At 42.8% G+C, this 16,595-nt stretch overlaps 3 protein-coding genes and 1 long non-coding RNA gene across 5 annotated transcripts in view; 2 read left to right on the plus strand and 2 right to left on the minus strand.

Moving 5' to 3' along the window:
* The window catches only part of LOC134455278 (mannose-binding protein C-like), an 83,828-nt gene extending 78,806 nt beyond the window's left edge, over window positions 1–5,022 (minus strand). The window contains exon 1 of the mRNA XM_063206298.1: window positions 4,929–5,022. Within this exon, the coding sequence (XP_063062368.1) occupies window positions 4,929–5,022 (94 nt within the window). The remainder of the gene's footprint in view (window positions 1–4,928) is intronic.
* Window positions 5,023–5,525: 503 nt separating this feature from the next.
* Window positions 5,526–15,989, plus strand: LOC134455803 (uncharacterized). The gene is made up of 4 exons (XM_063207114.1): window positions 5,526–5,568; window positions 14,407–14,552; window positions 14,685–14,774; window positions 15,183–15,989. The coding sequence occupies exons 2-4, from the start codon at window positions 14,420–14,422 to the stop codon at window positions 15,863–15,865; spliced, it is 906 nt and encodes a 301-aa protein (XP_063063184.1). The 5' UTR covers window positions 5,526–5,568; window positions 14,407–14,419; the 3' UTR covers window positions 15,866–15,989.
* On the plus strand, window positions 6,546–8,403 carry LOC134455804 (uncharacterized). The gene is made up of 3 exons (XR_010036160.1): window positions 6,546–6,884; window positions 7,561–7,642; window positions 8,306–8,403. It is a non-coding gene; the product is annotated as an uncharacterized LOC134455804 (long non-coding RNA).
* Window positions 8,445–13,518, minus strand: LOC134455802 (uncharacterized). Of its 2 annotated transcripts, XM_063207113.1 has the most exons (11): window positions 13,135–13,518; window positions 12,310–12,458; window positions 11,595–11,886; window positions 11,202–11,484; window positions 10,601–10,775; window positions 10,406–10,482; window positions 10,090–10,270; window positions 9,714–9,962; window positions 9,456–9,627; window positions 8,722–8,870; window positions 8,445–8,630 (listed from the first exon to the last, which is right to left on the minus strand). In XM_063207113.1, the coding sequence occupies exons 2-11, from the start codon at window positions 12,413–12,415 to the stop codon at window positions 8,452–8,454; spliced, it is 1,863 nt and encodes a 620-aa protein (XP_063063183.1). In that variant the 5' UTR covers window positions 12,416–12,458; window positions 13,135–13,518; the 3' UTR covers window positions 8,445–8,451. The 2 variants fall into 2 exon arrangements, with proteins under 2 accessions (XP_063063183.1, XP_063063182.1); XM_063207112.1 differs by lacking the exon at window positions 13,135–13,518 and having other exon boundaries at window positions 12,310–12,879.
* Window positions 15,990–16,595: the final 606 nt, after the last annotated feature.

A 16,595-nucleotide genomic window follows, 5' to 3' on the forward strand; every position in this document is an offset into this window, starting at 1 on the left:
TTCTGTGTGTGCATAGGTAAAATCAGGGCTGCTGACAGCTTTGGTTGGGCCCTGGGACAAAGACATATGAAAGGGCCTCAAAACCAATAGGCTACATATACTACAATGTTATCAGCATCCAATTCTGGGCCTCCTCTCTCCCTGAGCCCGGGACAAGTGGCCCATTTATCCCCCCTGTCGGCTTCCCTGGGTACAATATCAGTAAAAGGGCACGTGTTACACTGTGTGTGTCTGTCACAGGACCCAGCGACCCAACAGCGAGTTATACAGACAGACGGGAGGGAGGGAGGAGGGAGGATGGAGGGATCCTTAAATACATTTGTAGAGATGAGATGGGTGGTACAAAAAAAAACGGCAGTAGCCACGAGGCAGAGGTCTCGAAATAGAAAAATTATGAAAATATATTCCCGAGGATATCAAATGTTACTGTAAATGTTGCTGGGGCTGGTCAGAGAGACAGACAGACAGACAGAGAGAGAGAGAGGGAGAGAGAGAGAGAGAGAGAGAGAGAGAGAGAGAGAGAGAGAGAGAGAGAGAGAGAGAGAGAGAGAGAGAGACAGAGAAAGAGGGGGGGGGAGACAGACAGAGAGACAGAAAGAGAGAGACAGAAAGAGTGAGAGAGAGGGTGGCCTTTTAGTAGGGAAGATGATAGGGGAGGCTTACTGCTAAGATGCTGCTGTCTCTGCTCCCTCCCGCTGCTGATGCTGGGGCCCGAGAGCAATTTCCATAGTGATTTCTTTGATCCATCTTCGCTGTGTCACTAAGCAACCATGATGCTGACGCTGTGTCCACCAGCCTGGATGGTCAGTGCAGTACAGCGAATGACCCCAGAGTCCTGTGGGATGATTGTGTTTTCACATTTTTTTTCCAAAGCTCCACATTTTAAAGAACAAAATCAAAATATGCTGGGACATGTTTTTCTCTCCTGGTTCCAGCAAGGGCCTCAGCAGGTCAGGCCTTTTACCAACTGATAATATTGTATGTTGCACGCTTCTTTCTCTATGCTTCTGATTGTTGTTTCTGCAAGTTTGTTTGTCTTTTTGAAGGCATGTGTTACCCCAGTTAGGACTGACAGCCCAATATTTGATTAGGCTTTCAACACCACTCCCCCCCATCCCCACTGTCTCCCCAGACATACTTGGATTTTTGTTCTCCCCCTCACATACACCAACCCAGTACACACACATATGTGCACACATGCACATACAGACACATACACTCACACAAACACACACACACACACACACACACACACACACACACACACACACACACACACACACACACACACACACACACACACACACACACACACACACACACACAGACACAGACACACACATGTACACACACACAGGAAAGGTGGAGGGGAGGAGATTATTCTAATGAATCTGGCACCTTGGAGAGGTTGAAGAGATGTCTGATATGCATCTTGACACCTCGGGGGTGTTGGAATCTTTCATTCTTCCAGACAGCTCTTTAGAATTGCTTCCTCTGCACAGTCGAGAAGAAGGCAGGAGGGCGACTGAATGTGTGTGTGTGTGCATGTGTGTGTGTGTGTGTATGTGTGTGGGGGGGGTGCTTCAATCTCTCTCTCTCTCTCTCTCTCTCCCTCAATCTTTCTCTGTCTCTCTGTGTTTGCGTGAGTGCATGTTTGTGTCACACAGACAGATGGAGAGAGAGAGAGGAAGAGAGAGAGTCAGAGACAAATTACAAAAACACAGAGAAAGACGGAACCTTTTCAAAACAGAGAAAAGGGGATGCAGAGAAAAAAGAACAGGAGAGCAAAAATAGAGAACACACACACACACACACACACACACACACACACACACACACACACACACACACACACACACACACACACACACACACACACACACGTAGAGAGAACTCAATAATTAAGTCATTCGCTGACAATTTGCTTCTCCGCCGGCTCTGTAGTTTAAAACAAACAGCGTACAAATGAATGTTTCATGTGCAAATATGGAAGACCCTGTGAAAGCCCTGAAAACGGAGCCTAGATTTAAAAACAACACTACTGGAGCATAGGCAGTAATCTCTATAAATGTTAATTCAACACTGAGGGCAGGACCAAGAGTATGATGTTTAAAAGGTGCATCGTGTAGGATGGTGGCTAGAGTAGGTATTGCAACTCTGCTGCTCTTTCGAAACGGTGCTGCCTATTGCTTAATTTGATCTTTTCATGAATGATTACTAAATAATAAACAAATGGGCCTACGTACTAGCAGCAAATATCTATTTCTGTAAATTCAAAATGGCGACCATGGAGAAAATCAACCTTTCTCATGTATGAAAAACGAAATTTTCCAGTCATAATGAAAATACTCTTTGATGGTGGTCATAGAACTAATACAGTAGAATGGCCCATCAGCTTCTGGGCATGCGTCTGTACCGCCGCCATTTTGGAACAGGGTTCATAGCGTCTGGTTCAGTTATATCTGTACGACGTAGTAGTAGTAGTTCATTCATAAAGATGCCGGATTTTTGTGCCGCTTATGGTTGCAGTAAAGAACGGACGAACGAATCTAAAGAAGGAGGAATAACATTTCACAGGTAATGTGTTATTTTATGATTTTGAACGTTATCGATACGAAATGTCTGCGACAAACAACGGCCTGTTGCGTTTGCCTTGAGTAAATGTAACGCCTCCTAGAGCTATAATGTCAGTTTGTTTACTGAGGTTAAGCAACGGCAGTTTAACTGTAGGGCACTAAATGTAGGCTACTTTTAAGTGATGCTGTAAGCTTAACGCTAGATTGCAGGAGTACAATTTCAGTTACGGAGGAAAATCAACTGCGATTTAACCAGGGCAGTTAGCCTACGACACTTGAAATGCTACAAAGAAAGTGTTAGTCTGAGCTACTTGTTTCGCCCTTGAAACAATATTTGATAGCCTAATAATAACAGCGAGGATTTTATTATTTTCTTGTATGAATTGACGGACAACTTCTGTCTGTCTTGGGTGTATTTGCGGAGACCAAAACATAGCCTACACAGCCAGCTACATAGCCGACTGATGGCCTACTGTAACTGAAAAGTAACTGTCATCACATCCTTCTGCATGCGCATCAGATACAAAATAACATTCTATCAAGATTAGCCAGGCATGCGCACAATGACAATTGCATGACTGATACGGATACTTTTAAAGTTAGCTGTGTTAGTTGTAAACGTGTTTGTTGCATCGCGTCAATAGCAACAATCAGTACACCTTAGTTATTGTACAATTTAGGTTGACCTCACATTAAAAATGTTTTAAAACTTCGCTCAGACATGATACAACACCACTCGCACCAAAACGACCTGTGGTGTTACTTGCCTCATTTCTATGCTATTATGTGGAGGAGCTTAGGGTAACGTATAACGTTATTACTATTACTATTACAACAACTTGCAGATTTCCCAAAGAAGGATCGAGGCGACAGGCGTGGGTGCTGGCTTTGAGGAGAGAGGGGTTTGTGCCAAAACAACGGACACTGTTATGCAGCTGCCACTTCCTACCTGAAGATTTCGACAGGACTGGGCAAACTGTTCGTCTCAGGGAGGGAGCAATCCCATCAGTGTTCACCTTTCCAAAACATTTGTCCAAGGTTAGTCAACCAATTAGTTGCATGCATCTCAATTAATGAGGAGTTGTTCTTTCAGGCTCTACTAAGGAACATCACATTTATGTGTAAATTAACTTGATCAAGAAATGGTATCATGATGTGTTTATCTAAAGGACAGTGACATCCAATTGAATGTGGGCCTATCCCCAACCTGATATTTATTATTATTATTGTTATTATTATTATTATTATTATTATTATTATTATTACTTAATGATTGTGTATGTGTGTTTGGGGGTTTGCCTTAATGCACTGCATATTCTTATCTGTAAAATAAAGTTTATTATTATTTATAACTTAAACATCATACTTTTTTAGCGGTCTCGTTCTAGATCCAGTAAAACGTCGAAAAAGGCTAGTGAACCATATCCAACGCAGTCAGCAAGACAACCCGTGGTGTCAGTCACAGTGAGTATGATTTTTATTTTTATTTTTTGAAGTGGATCTGGTGTCATAAAGTGTGTTCATTTGGATTGCGGAGACATTGCTTTTAAAGCTTGAGTAGGCTGTTTTACAGGATCACACATACTGCCTGGATCCCATCAGAACCAAAGAGAAGCTGAGGCAATATCAGGACGAGTTGGACAAATTAAGGAGGGAGCTACGGAATGCCAAGGACCGTGAGAGGAGGCAAAGACAGACCGTTGGATGCCTTATGGTGGAGTTGAGGGAAAACAACATGCTGGCTGAGGAACTACAACAAAAGCTGGAGTATTACTCAGGCAGGTTGATTCATGTTGTCTTGCCCTTGTTTGGCATTCACATTTCTGATTGAGTGTGTGTGTCTTGATGGAATGTTTTTGTATACTGTTCTGATTCTGTAAGTATATGCTTAATTTTGAGTAGTTTGTTAAACAGAAGTGTTCTTCTTAATCCTTTAGATCTTCCTCTAGAACTCTTCCAGCATGGTTATGCCCTCACGCCAAAGCAAAAGGAGTTTGCATTAACACTGCACCTTCATGGCCCAAAGGCCTATTGTTATCTAAGAGAGACTGTGAAAATCCCACTCCCACATCCTCGCACTCTTCGCAAGTAATTATATTTGCCACATCTTTTCCATTGTTGAAAAATGGTGGCCATTGTCGGTTGTTGTGAGATCATCATTTCTTTTTTTTCTTTTTGTGCCTGTAATAGGTGGTTACAGACTGTCGATGCCAGTCCGGGACTCAACATTTGCCTTCTCGATATGCTGGAGAAGAGAAAACTTGAAGACCCTGACCGGTTTGGCCAAGTGTGTCTGATGCTGGATGGTATGTCCATAAGGAAACAGCTGCAGTACGAATCCCACACACGTACAATGCGGGGCCTTGTAGATCTTGGTATGGGGCTGGATGAAACAACTGTGGCTAAAGAAGCCCTTGTGTTTATGGTTGTTGGCCTGAGAGGTCATTGGAAGTTGCCCATCGCCTTCTATTTCATCAACACCGTATCACCAGACGCTCAGAGGACACTTCTTCTTGATGCCTTGGAGGCTCTTCACATCCGTGGCATTAACGTTGTGTGTGTCACCATGGACGGCCATATATCAAACATGTCCATGGTAAAAATGCTGGGATGCCACCTCAACCTAGACGAACAGCCTCTGAAGACCCACTTTACCCACCCTTCCTCGGGAGAAGATGTCTTCCTCATCATGGACCCATGCCACATGCTCAAATTGGCTAGGAATATGCTGAAGGCTTACCGTACCATCACCAGTCCCTCTGGATCGGTTACATGGCAACATATTGTAGATCTGAATGATGTCCAGGAACGCGAGGGTCTGCATGCAGCAAATAAGGTGACCAGGAGACACGTTGACTTTGATGGGCATAAGATGAAGGTCTCTGTGGCAGCTCAAACACTGAGTCGATCTGTGGCACTGGCACTCACTGTGCTGAAGGATGCGGGATATCCACAGTTCGCAGCCTCTTCTCCAACTGCTGAATTTGTTCAGGTAAACTCTTATTTCTGCTTCAAATGCCACTTCCCTGGCGTATCAGCACTTAATTGTTAAGCGTACCCATTGTAATAGAGTGTCTTCCTAATCAAGATTTTTTCCCCAACAGGGCTTTGGTTGTTCTGTGACGACTAACAATTAACATGTACTCTCTCTTAAAACAGGTCTAGCATTCCCTGAGTGTAGTAAGTGAGCAGTATTGTAGATCACAGAACTTTGAATAGCTTTGTATTGTTATTGGTATTACTTGAGAACAAACACTAGATCTGTGAGTGGCTACAGTAAGGAATATTTCTGTTTTAGGTGATTGACAGGTTATTCGACCTCATGAACAGCCGAAACCCCCGTGCTGGAGGTTTTAAATCTCCGCTAGGTTCGCGCAATTGGGAAGATATGTTACGTTTCATGACTGAAGCTCGGGATTACCTGGCTAGTTTGAAGATGAGTGATGGCACTCCACTGCATCGCTCAAGGAGGTTTTGTGCTTTTGCTAGATCAAATACTTGTTCATCTATTTCTTTTTCATAAAGTAAGGTAAATACCTTCAGAAAGAATTGCATGCATTGCAAATTCAATCCAAACAGTGCTTATTTAAGTAAGGGGAGAGTGCTACTGCATCAAGTGAAGTTGGCATGCGCCCCTGCCCGTCCAAAAATATCAATAATACTAAAAGTAAGGTATTTATCTTAACTTTACTTAAAAACTATGAACACATGAGTTTTAAGGAGCAAATGTATTTGGCACAGCCAAGGTCTGTCTACATTGCAAAGCTAGCAGACACAACTTATGTAAGTTACAATTCCAAACTTTCCTTAAAGAGCAACTCCCACCGTTATATTATGCACAAATACACATATTGCTGTGGTTATCCCTATGACTGAATGCATTGTGCATCGTTACTTTGAAAAAAAAAGTCCTAGTTTTCTTGTTTCACGCTGTTTTGTGTGAGCTAGAAATTGCCTTTGAGGCAAACGACTGCCCGTTCCGGTTTCCCTCATGGATACCAATGACGCGACAACAACAAAAATCTGATTGGTGTGAGAAAACAGTCACGTGGTACACTAGTTCCACAACGTCACTGCTGGTGGACCCAGCTGAGCTGTTTGAGGCTGCAGCTATTCGTTTTCGATCTGTGCCTGCACTGTCCGACGTTTCTTTCTTGCATTCCACCGATTGCTGTCAGTTTGTTGGATTTTGCGGTTACAACATGTCTTCGGAGATACAACCCTACATTTACGACCCTGAATCGGACGAGGACGAAGATTGTGTCGAGCAACAACCACTCGTCATTTGTACATGACCGTATCCCAATGGTAATATCCACCTCTCTCTCCATCATCATTATCCTGCATGGAATTTCAGTTAACTTGAACAAACATAGCCTATTCTATTAACGATTCGTTCTTTATGCTGTCAGTCACTGGTCTTGCAGATTAGCGTTAATGTGAATTTATATGGTTCGCATTCATATTATGTCAGCCAATCTGGCTAATGTAGGTTATCCTACTGCTCCATACTGAATTCAGGATAGCGCAACACTCTGTTTACCGTTACAACTTTGTAAAAACGATCATAGGATTGTTACAATTCCATGATCACAGCCATAAAAATAGAAATAGCTTGTTGGTCTTAATTTGGTTGCTAACTTTCACAAAAACAAACCCAAATGTTGTTACTCAGATCTCTGAAAGGCTGGTGCTACGGTGCGGGTGTGAGCTAGGCAGCCCGTCTTTTGAAGTTCACATTTCCATCAATACTTTTATTTCAAATGACGTTAACAATACCATGGTTATAAGACCATTCGTCAGTGTTCTAATCCAAGGACCAATGATACGATGTGCCGCCAGTGCAACACTGTTATTGAAAAGACTTGCTGCTACTACACAACACAGGGCCTTTGCATTACAGGCTTTGGCCATCTGGTAACAACACATTTATAGCAGGGGGCATGTCTGATTAAACAAATATGTGCCTGCCTGCATTTTCCAGGTGCACCTGGAACTGAGAAGAAATGCCAAACAGAAGAGGAACATGTCTGCTGACAGGAGATTTCCCAGGTTATCTTGTCAAGGTAAATTGCTGACAAAGGTTCACAGGTTTTTATTCCCATCTTGATATTCATACACATTAATGTAGTATGCTGCAAGGGGACTTACTAACAATGACATGACCTTTTTCTATTGAGCAGTGTGTTTACATTTACATTTAACTATTTAGGTGATTACAAGAATGAAAGACACCCCCACTCCTGCATGTTCCATCGTCCAGGACTGGAGCCAGTCTGCCTACACATAGCCTATGCACTTCAGCATGCTCTAAATGCACATTGAACTGCGTATGGGTGTTCACAAGTTTCCATGTGCATTGGGATCCCCTCGAAAACGAGATATCCTATCTCAAGGGCCTTTCCCCCTAAACAAATAAATTGAATTGAATTGAATAAGCCTACAGCAATAGGTGCACGTGTGAGGCAGCTAGAACAAAAAGCACCACTCTTATCAATAACAGTATTTTCAGTATGGTGTTCTATACTTATTTGCTGAAAGAAACAAGTGTTAATGAGCACACTCAATAATACTCAACACTGTGCTCTACTTTTTAGGGAAAAGTCAAAATGAAATTTTATTTGCATTTTTACATGCACACAATCTATATACATCAATTAAAAAAGTGGTCAAGCAATGGGAAAAAAAACAAGTAATATACAAATAAATTACATTATAATCTCTTTCAGGCGTTGCAAGCATCTGGCATACAGATGTTTCGAATGTTCGTGCTGGGGCTACTTAGGAAGGAAAGTTCAGTGGTCATCACATCCATCCTGTGTTGTCCGAAGAATCCTACAAAAGTACCCAGAGACAGAGGGCCAATATCTTGACTTCAGGGCTGCCCTTTCTTGAACCTGGACTGGTATGCAGCCACAGCTTCAGCAACTGGAGGATGGTGAAACGCAGCAGACAGGTTGGCAGGAACAGGAATCTTTCTGAGCTCCTCCTGGTAAGGCTGGGGTCTTGGAATCACGTCCTCGAAGAGTAGAGAGATCAGCTCTTGGACATAACCTGGACAAGATTTTTAATCGTAAATATATGTCTTCTTGTTTTGTTACATTTGTTTTTCATATATATATAATAAATTGGTTGGGATACATACCCTGTGTTGCTTGCGACTTCATTGGTTTTACTGTGTACCCCCCCTTTTTCGCCTTTGGGAAATGAATGCTGTACTTCAGGGTCCCAGCAGTTGTTTTTGCCTGGGTGCGATTTGAATTCTCGTTGAAATGGAGTGCGGCCAGATATTGTCTGAAAGAAGTCAAAGATTGTAATGATGAGTCAATATTGCCACTATTGCTTAGGCATGCCAAGAGCATAGTAGGATGATATCTAACTGTATGTAAAAAAAGAAATTGTAATTGGTAACAACCAAAGAAAAGTTTTGTTGTTGGTTACAATAACAGAGAAAACAACACATTTTCCCTTTTGGATCTTGCATTTTCAAATATACACTATAGAGCCAATACTTTTGAAGTTTGAACCTTGTAAACATAAGTGGTGACTGCATAAAGGTAAACAGAACAGTCATAAACAATTGTTTCAATACAAAGTGTAAAAATGTAATTGTAAATGGAGACAGTAATTATTTCAGCTGAAAAGTAATTGGATGCAAGTGTAACACATATGTGGGGGAGTGCCCCCACCTCCCATTTCCATGTGCTAATTGTCAGTGGCTTAACAGGGGCGCACACAGCCACTGAATCACCTGGAACTTAGCATGTGAATAGTGATAGGTATGGGCTAGGAGGCTGATGCTGCCAATATTCCCACAGGGGGGTCTTAGACTCCAGAGGGTTAAACATGGTGTTAAATACATATACAGATCAAACATACCTGCACAGCATCCCAATGAAAGGGAAGACAACATTTTTGGGCGTGAAGCGCAAGATGACGCTGTGAAATGCCTCAAGCGTAGATGTCTGGTACCGCGAGCTTAGTCTCTCCACGTCACCGAGAACCCTCTTGTTGACCAGTACCTTCTCCATTTTGAGGAGGGCCTTGGAACCTTAGAGGATGATTCAAAAGGTAAATGGCTGTGCAGTGTCATTACAGTGTCACAATACATAGGGAGTGCAATATGACATTACTAACCTGGTTTAAGCCACTTTTTCTTTGCGTTGCTCTTGCGTTCAGCATGCAGACATTTAGGGAATTCAGGGTTTTCATGGACATGTTGATCTTGCATGTGGTTAAACAGAGATGTCCACTTTGCAACCTTCTCAGAGCCTGAAGTTGAGGATGTTGCGCACCAGTAGACATGGTTGCTGATTCCTCGTTGCCACTTTTGGATCACCTCGCAGTCTTTCTCCTTGGCCACCTTGCTAACTTTCTTGGATAGACCTTATAGTTAAAAAATATATTCAAATAAGAAAAGAAAAGTTATTTGTATACAGACATTCAGTCAATATATAAGCATATAATGTGGCAAGTACTATTATTGTTCCATTTTAGTCAGCACAAGACATACCTTTTTCCAAATGCCAGACATCAAAGTAGTGCGTTATTTTCTTTTCCCGCAAGAACTTCTGAATCTGTGGGTGGCGGTCGGTGACGATGTAATCAACAGTCATGCCCTTGGAGTCCAACAACTGCAAGCCTCTTATAAGTCCTTCTTTCTCCATGTTGTGACTCCCGCCAACCTCATTGCTCTGTAAACAAAATGCAAAAGACATACAACATTTACTTCACTACCAGAAATTGTGTGTGTCAGTTTTGTGTACAGTTATGGGTAAATGAGAATACTCTTTCAAGATGTCACATTGCATATAACTGATAACTCTCACCTGAACCAATTGAAGAGCAATGATTTTGTTGTTTTCCATATTCATCAAACTGTATGTCCCGTATTTTGCACAGTGTCCTTTAAAGTTGACATGGTGGAGAAATGACAAAGTCATGATTAAAATTAGTAGGTGATAGCTTTATTTTACTAAACAACTGGATACAGCTACATGTGTCTCTAATTGTAAGAGTCTTACCTGGTGAATCTGCTCTCATGTCACCCCCAAGCTTGAGTTTTTGGTGCCTTAGGGACTCCAATTCACCATCTTGATACTGGTGCCATTTGTGTATTACAGCTGGCTCAATGTAACGGGTTGCATGTCTACGGAATGAAGAGTAGCTTATGTTTCGCAGCCGCATGGCTTTAAAGACCTAGAAAGGAAAAAGGACAGCAAATAGGTACTTCATATAAAGAAATATCAGTTGTTCACAAGCATTCACATGCAGTGTGTGTAGAACATTTGTGTAATGTTTCTGTAATGACATGACTCACGTGAGACATTTTTACTTGTGCACGCACCTAATGGATACATTCCATTTTATGACAGTTACACTATGTCAGTTAGATAGTTATAAGTCATGCTACAGTGATGCTGCCCTCCTGATGATATCCCTAAGTAACCTGGTACTCGTATCCTTCAAACGGTACACAACAACCAAAAAGTGGAGCAGTAGAGATAGGGGTGACAAGTAGCCCGTCAACGACCGGGGAAGGGTTGGCTGAGAGGCAGTGGAATAAACAAGAGAGGGCTGTACCCCCCGACCCACAGTAACCCTGAAATGCATAATGCACTTTACCTTTTGCACTTGATTAAAAGATGATCCTGTGCAGTATACAGCTGCTGACAATTGGAGGTTGCCTACAGGTGAGCTCCCCATCAATGGCTGGCTTTCCCAGTGCTTGATGAAATTGCAGTGGTGGCATCTTTGGTCAACGGATAAAAAAGTTCCCCGTCTGAAAGTCTTCACCTCGGCTGCACGGCGACAGTTTGGACATTTCTCAAACAGCTCCATGAGGTTCTTCTCAAACACTATGTATTTGTTGTCGTTGTATCCAGGTGAAGATGTTGAAGATGTACCACTGGAAGACATTAAAGAGAGAATTGGCATAATCATTAGTCAGCCAGTACAACTGTTATTACAGACATTCTCATGTACAGATGTGATGAAATAACAGGCTGTAACACATACGAGAGATGTGAGGATTCGCCTACAGTGGTCATCGACTGTTCTGGGTCATAGGTTTTATCAAGGGGGTCAGGTGGTGCTGCAATGCTCTCCTCCTCCTCCTCCTCCTCCTCCTCCTCCTCCTCCTCCTCCAACCTAGGTCTTTTGTTTGGCCTTGGACCACTCTTGATGGGTGTTGTGGACGGTGTTGAGGTTGAAGGGCCCAATGAGGGGGTTGAAGTTGATGGGCCCAATGATGGTGCATCTGTATTTGTCTGGACGCTTTTCTTTGTGTCGCTGAAATGGCACTGGGTCTCTACATCAAAACAATGAGTTACAGACAAGTGAGAGTAGAGTAGAGAAGAAGAAAGAAACATGTATTAATCCCAAGGGAAATAACCATAAAGTAAATGCTTACATACCTTTAGTCTCTCTCTCTCTCTCTCTCTCTCTCTCTCTCTCTCTCTCTCTCTCTCTCTCTCTCTCTCTCTCTCTCTCTCTCTCTCTCTCTCTCTCTCTCTCTCTCTCACACACACACACACAGATGAATGAAGAGTGGTTCAGCTGCTTGAAGACATTTTTGGCCTACAGTACGTTGCACAAAACTGTACAATGACAAAACGCTCAGCCAAATAAGGCACACACAATGCAATCTCCGGAATATAGGCTTTTCGTAATACATTTCCATTCGCACACAGCACGTATCACACAACAACTATGTTTCTGGCACAATACCAACCTTTGCTCCTATAATGACGTATGTGTAGTGTTCCCTCCGAAAGCTGTGTACAACGCGTCGGTCTTCTAGGGGGGGGGTGGAGGTGGTTCTGTTTGGGTGCTAGCATGGTACGATGGGCGAGACAACGATGCCTGTGCTGTAGAGCTACCCTGTAAGACAAAAAGTATACACGCGTGATCAAACGACACATAGAGCAATACATACGCAGAATTACACCGAAGTGAGCAACGGTATTCTCCATGAGGTCACTTCAAACACAAGTTTCACGGCGAGAAGAACATTGATCGATAAAACAAATTAGCATTGGCAAATGATAAACGGTAAAGCTGTCTAGGTTCTCGTTCATTTTGAATGTGTGGCTGAACCATCCATCGGCTTGCATTGAGAAGACGGATGCATTGATCGCAATATATAGCAACGTTTTGAGTAAAGAGCAAACCCGACCAGACAGAGCCTCGTATGACATACCCTATCCATATAATGGGGTGAATTTCCCCTCGAAAGTCCGATAGGCTATATCATTGACTGTGTTTTGCGAGAGCTGAGCAAAGGCAGTACTAGCAATGCCCTACTACGGTATGAAAACAGACAATGTCTTCTCATGAAATCTTGCTTGAAAAGACATAGTTTAGTTCTGTAGTGGTACTAGGGCAAACGCTGGGTTGTCTCCTTGCTCTTGACTAAGTTGCACAAACAAATTGATCATATTGTTGTATGACTTTAGTTCACGCCTGGGTCAACTGTTAGCAGAAGCACAGACGGTGTGACCACAATGCATGCTACAGAAAGTTATATCAAGAAAACGTTAGATATCATTTCACTTACGGCTTGTGAAGTTGTGGTTGACCTTACAGATGGTGATGATCCTGGCTTCATCACCAGCTTCGATGCATACCCACTGTTGTATGCTCCCAGATTGGCGAAGTCACTATCTTGGAAATGGTTAGCACACACAACCAATGACTTGGGGTACGATGTTGGTATTGATCCAAAGATAAACTCCAACCATTTCTTCTTCAGGTCTTCATCCTTGGGCAAGTGGAACATGGAAGTGGTTTTACCCCCACACATAAAACATGAGCGTGCTTGTTCTGCCATGATTTCAATTCCAAAATCGCCTCCGTCGCGCAGTTGCAGTTGTTAGCCTCTGGTAGCTAATTTCAGTTGGCTCAAGTTCTTTGCTAGGGGGCGGGGGTGGATGAGTGTGTGGGCGGGGATGGGCGACGGTTTTTTTTATTTTTACATACCATACATGGCTATGGGCGAGGTTTACGACCGAGTGACGTACTAAAGTTTGGCCATTTCACAAGCACTCATTTGTCCGTCTCTCAAAGTGGGCTGGCCCGTCAGTGACCAGTGCAGGGCACGCAGATCGAATTACACTTTGGCATGGCGCATACTCATACGGCTTGCTGTGAGCTACCACATTTTAAAATGAGTGACAAAAAGAGGTTTCCCGCGAAAGTTGCTCTTTAATGGAGCACTTCAGCCAATTTCAATACGCTGTTGTATTGCTCACGCTACCCTTGACTCTGAAAAGGCTGAAGAGAGAGGGAAAAAAAGTCCAGGGTAGTGTGAGCATTACAACTGCATGTTGAAATTGGCTGAAGTTATCCTTTACAGGGTTACTCCTTAAAACGCCTGAAGTTCTATGTTGACATGCCTATGCTTTCCTTTGACGTTGAGTTCAAAAAACGTCTGCTTGCAGTTCCAGTGTTTGTGGTTTCTCTGTTGACTTAAAGTTCGGAAGAAGGTACTGTATGTTTATACAACCATTTAGGTAAGTTACTGAGCTTCACTGCATTATCCTGTCTGGCTTTTATACTATCTTTTCCCTTCCTCCTATGCTGTTCTTGCACCTTAATTGTTCTCAGCTCAACAGTGTTCAGTGTAGTCAGTGCTGCATACAGAGAGGAGGGACAGATTAAAGTGAAAAACAAAAAGTTGTTTCCTCATTCAGTGTGGCTCTCATATTAACATTTAACATTGGCCTCTCGACTTGCCCTTTAATCTGTCTCGTTTATCTAGTATGTTCATGTTCAAATCATGCAATATTTAAGTTGTAGACCGCTTATGTGTCTTCTCTGTATTTTGAAGATATCTGTCTGTTATGGGCTTCATAATCAACATCAACTCCTTCACCACAATGATACCTGCACTGCTTGAGAAACAACAGTACGTCTGCACGTATCGGCTCAGCCAGGACCACGTGGAGCTGTTTTTCAATTCAATCAGGGCGTCGGGTAAGAACTCCACACGTCCAATATATATTTATATCATGTTCCCCAGTGCTATACTTTTATATATATATATGTGTGTGTGTGTGTATAAAATGTAATAATTCATTGATTTATTTTAAATTCAACAAATTCTAGGGGGATGGAACAACAATCCGAGCGTCGTGAGTTTCAAGAACTACTTCCGGCATGTCATGGTTCGCTGCGGAATCAATCCAGGAGACACAGGCAAGTGTGTGTGTGTGTGTGTGGGTGTGTGTGGGCGGGCGCGCAAGCCCGCGAGCGTGCATGTGAATGTGTGAGAGAGAGAGAGACAGAGAGGAAGTGAGATCTGCCTTGGGCTGAATGTATGTAACATTTACAGCTATATAGTTAGTATATGTGGAATGATGTGTGAAATGTTTTCTTTAATTTTCCCTCTGTATGAAAGGTGCACTGTGTAAGATGGCAGGGTATGTATTGCAACTGTTAAGTGTTATTTTTCCAAGTCATAATGAATACGATGAAGGTGGTGGTAAGTATTCATAAAAAAGGTGACATTTTTGAATGGGCANCATGAATTCTGGAAGTAAACTACTAAGAATATTACACAGTGCACCTTTAATAAATGATACTCTGCTCTATTGTACTCTATAGGCAACGTTCAAGCTCAGGATGGAACTGTGTGTTTGTCAGCTATTGCCATATCGTCATCTGTGCCAGCTGATGCCAACGACGATGATGATGACGACGACAACAACCTCATTGTTCCCTCTCCCTATGATCAAACTGCAGGGCTTGTCTTAGACCACACTTATTTACCAACACGTTTTGGGGCCCTTACCGAAAATGCACTTGTATACATTGCAGGATTTGTTGTGAAATGTGTCCAGAGAAAGCTTAAGTGTGAGGTTTGCTGCAGTAGTTTGATTAGCACAGCCCTGCCTTCAACACTTGGGGACAATTACCACCTTCTTGCCCTTCGTAACAATGGTGGCCTGTTGATTCCCAGCGCGGGTACAGTAAAAGTAGTAAGATGTGCTGAGCAGTGCATTAGACGAGTCTGCAATGTGTCATCCGCTGCCCGTCAATGTTCCGAGTCTCTACTTGAAAGGGTGGTGAAGGCAGAAATTGGGTCTCAAGATATTTTTAATCTGGGAGATCACATTGTCGAGACTCAAGATGGTATAGACAACCATCATTATGATTTAATTTCACAAGTCCTGGCTGCATTCTACAGGTTGAGACAACACCACATAGCTAAACTCCATACAATTCAGCTACAGAGCAAGAGCTTGAGGAAGAAACTGTGCAAAGTTGTGTTGTTGCAGGGATACTAAACACTGTACATAGCCCCAATCAGGTGTATATAGTGTACATAGCCCCAATCAATCAGGTGTATATAGTGTACATAGCCCCAATCAATCAGGTGTATATAGTGTACATAGCCCCAATCAATCAGGTGTATATAGTGTACATAGCCCCAATCAGGTGTATATAGTGTACATAGCCCCAATCAGGTGTATATAGTGTACATAGCCCCAATCAATCAGGTGTATATAGTGTACATAGCCCCAATCAGGTGTATATAGTGTACATAGCCCCAATCAGGTGTATATAGTGTACATAGCCCCAATCAGGTGTATATAGTGTACATAGCCCCAATCAGGTGTATATAGTGTACATAGCCCCAATCAGGTGTATATAGCCCCAATCAGATGTATATAATGTACATAGCCCCAATCAGGTGTATATAGTGTACATAGCCCCAATCAGGTGTATATAGTGTACATAGCCCAACCCAGTGCCTGTTCAGCACACATGCACACGCACACACTGGTCCTTTGGTGTAAATTGAGGTGTCATGACGGCTCCCTGTTTCTTCCTTACAGGGGTGAGGTTGGTTCACCTCGAGGCCAAGACAAGGGTGTCCAGTGACAGAGCAAAAGGAGAGACTAAGGCTTGGGCGATTCCCTGTGGGAAAGATCCCAGAGATGAATGGAGAACCAGCATGCTCTCTTCTACTGGAAGAAGAGGTGAGTGAGATGTGAAAGGGTTACCCACATCTAG

The sequence above is a fragment of the Engraulis encrasicolus genome, chromosome 9 (assembly GCF_034702125.1).
Source record: "Engraulis encrasicolus isolate BLACKSEA-1 chromosome 9, IST_EnEncr_1.0, whole genome shotgun sequence".
Lineage (NCBI taxonomy): Eukaryota > Metazoa > Chordata > Actinopteri > Clupeiformes > Engraulidae > Engraulis > Engraulis encrasicolus.

Coding starts and splice junctions, on each gene's coding strand:
- LOC134455803 (XM_063207114.1), top strand. CDS start 14,420: ATGGGCTTCATAATCAACATCAACTCCTTCACCACAATGATACCTGCA. Junction 14,553..14,684: donor CAATTCAATCAGGGCGTCGG/GTAAGAACTCCA, acceptor AACAAATTCTAG/GGGGATGGAACAACAATCCG. Junction 14,775..15,182: donor AATCAATCCAGGAGACACAG/GCAAGTGTGTGT, acceptor TGTACTCTATAG/GCAACGTTCAAGCTCAGGAT.
- LOC134455802 (XM_063207112.1), bottom strand. CDS start 12,550: ATGGAGAATACCGTTGCTCACTTCGGTGTAATTCTGCGTATGTATTGC. Junction 10,776..11,201: donor CTTTTAATCAAGTGCAAAAG/GTAAAGTGCATT, acceptor TTTCCTTTCTAG/GTCTTTAAAGCCATGCGGCT. Junction 10,271..10,405: donor TTGCTCTTCAATTGGTTCAG/GTGAGAGTTATC, acceptor TTTTGTTTACAG/AGCAATGAGGTTGGCGGGAG.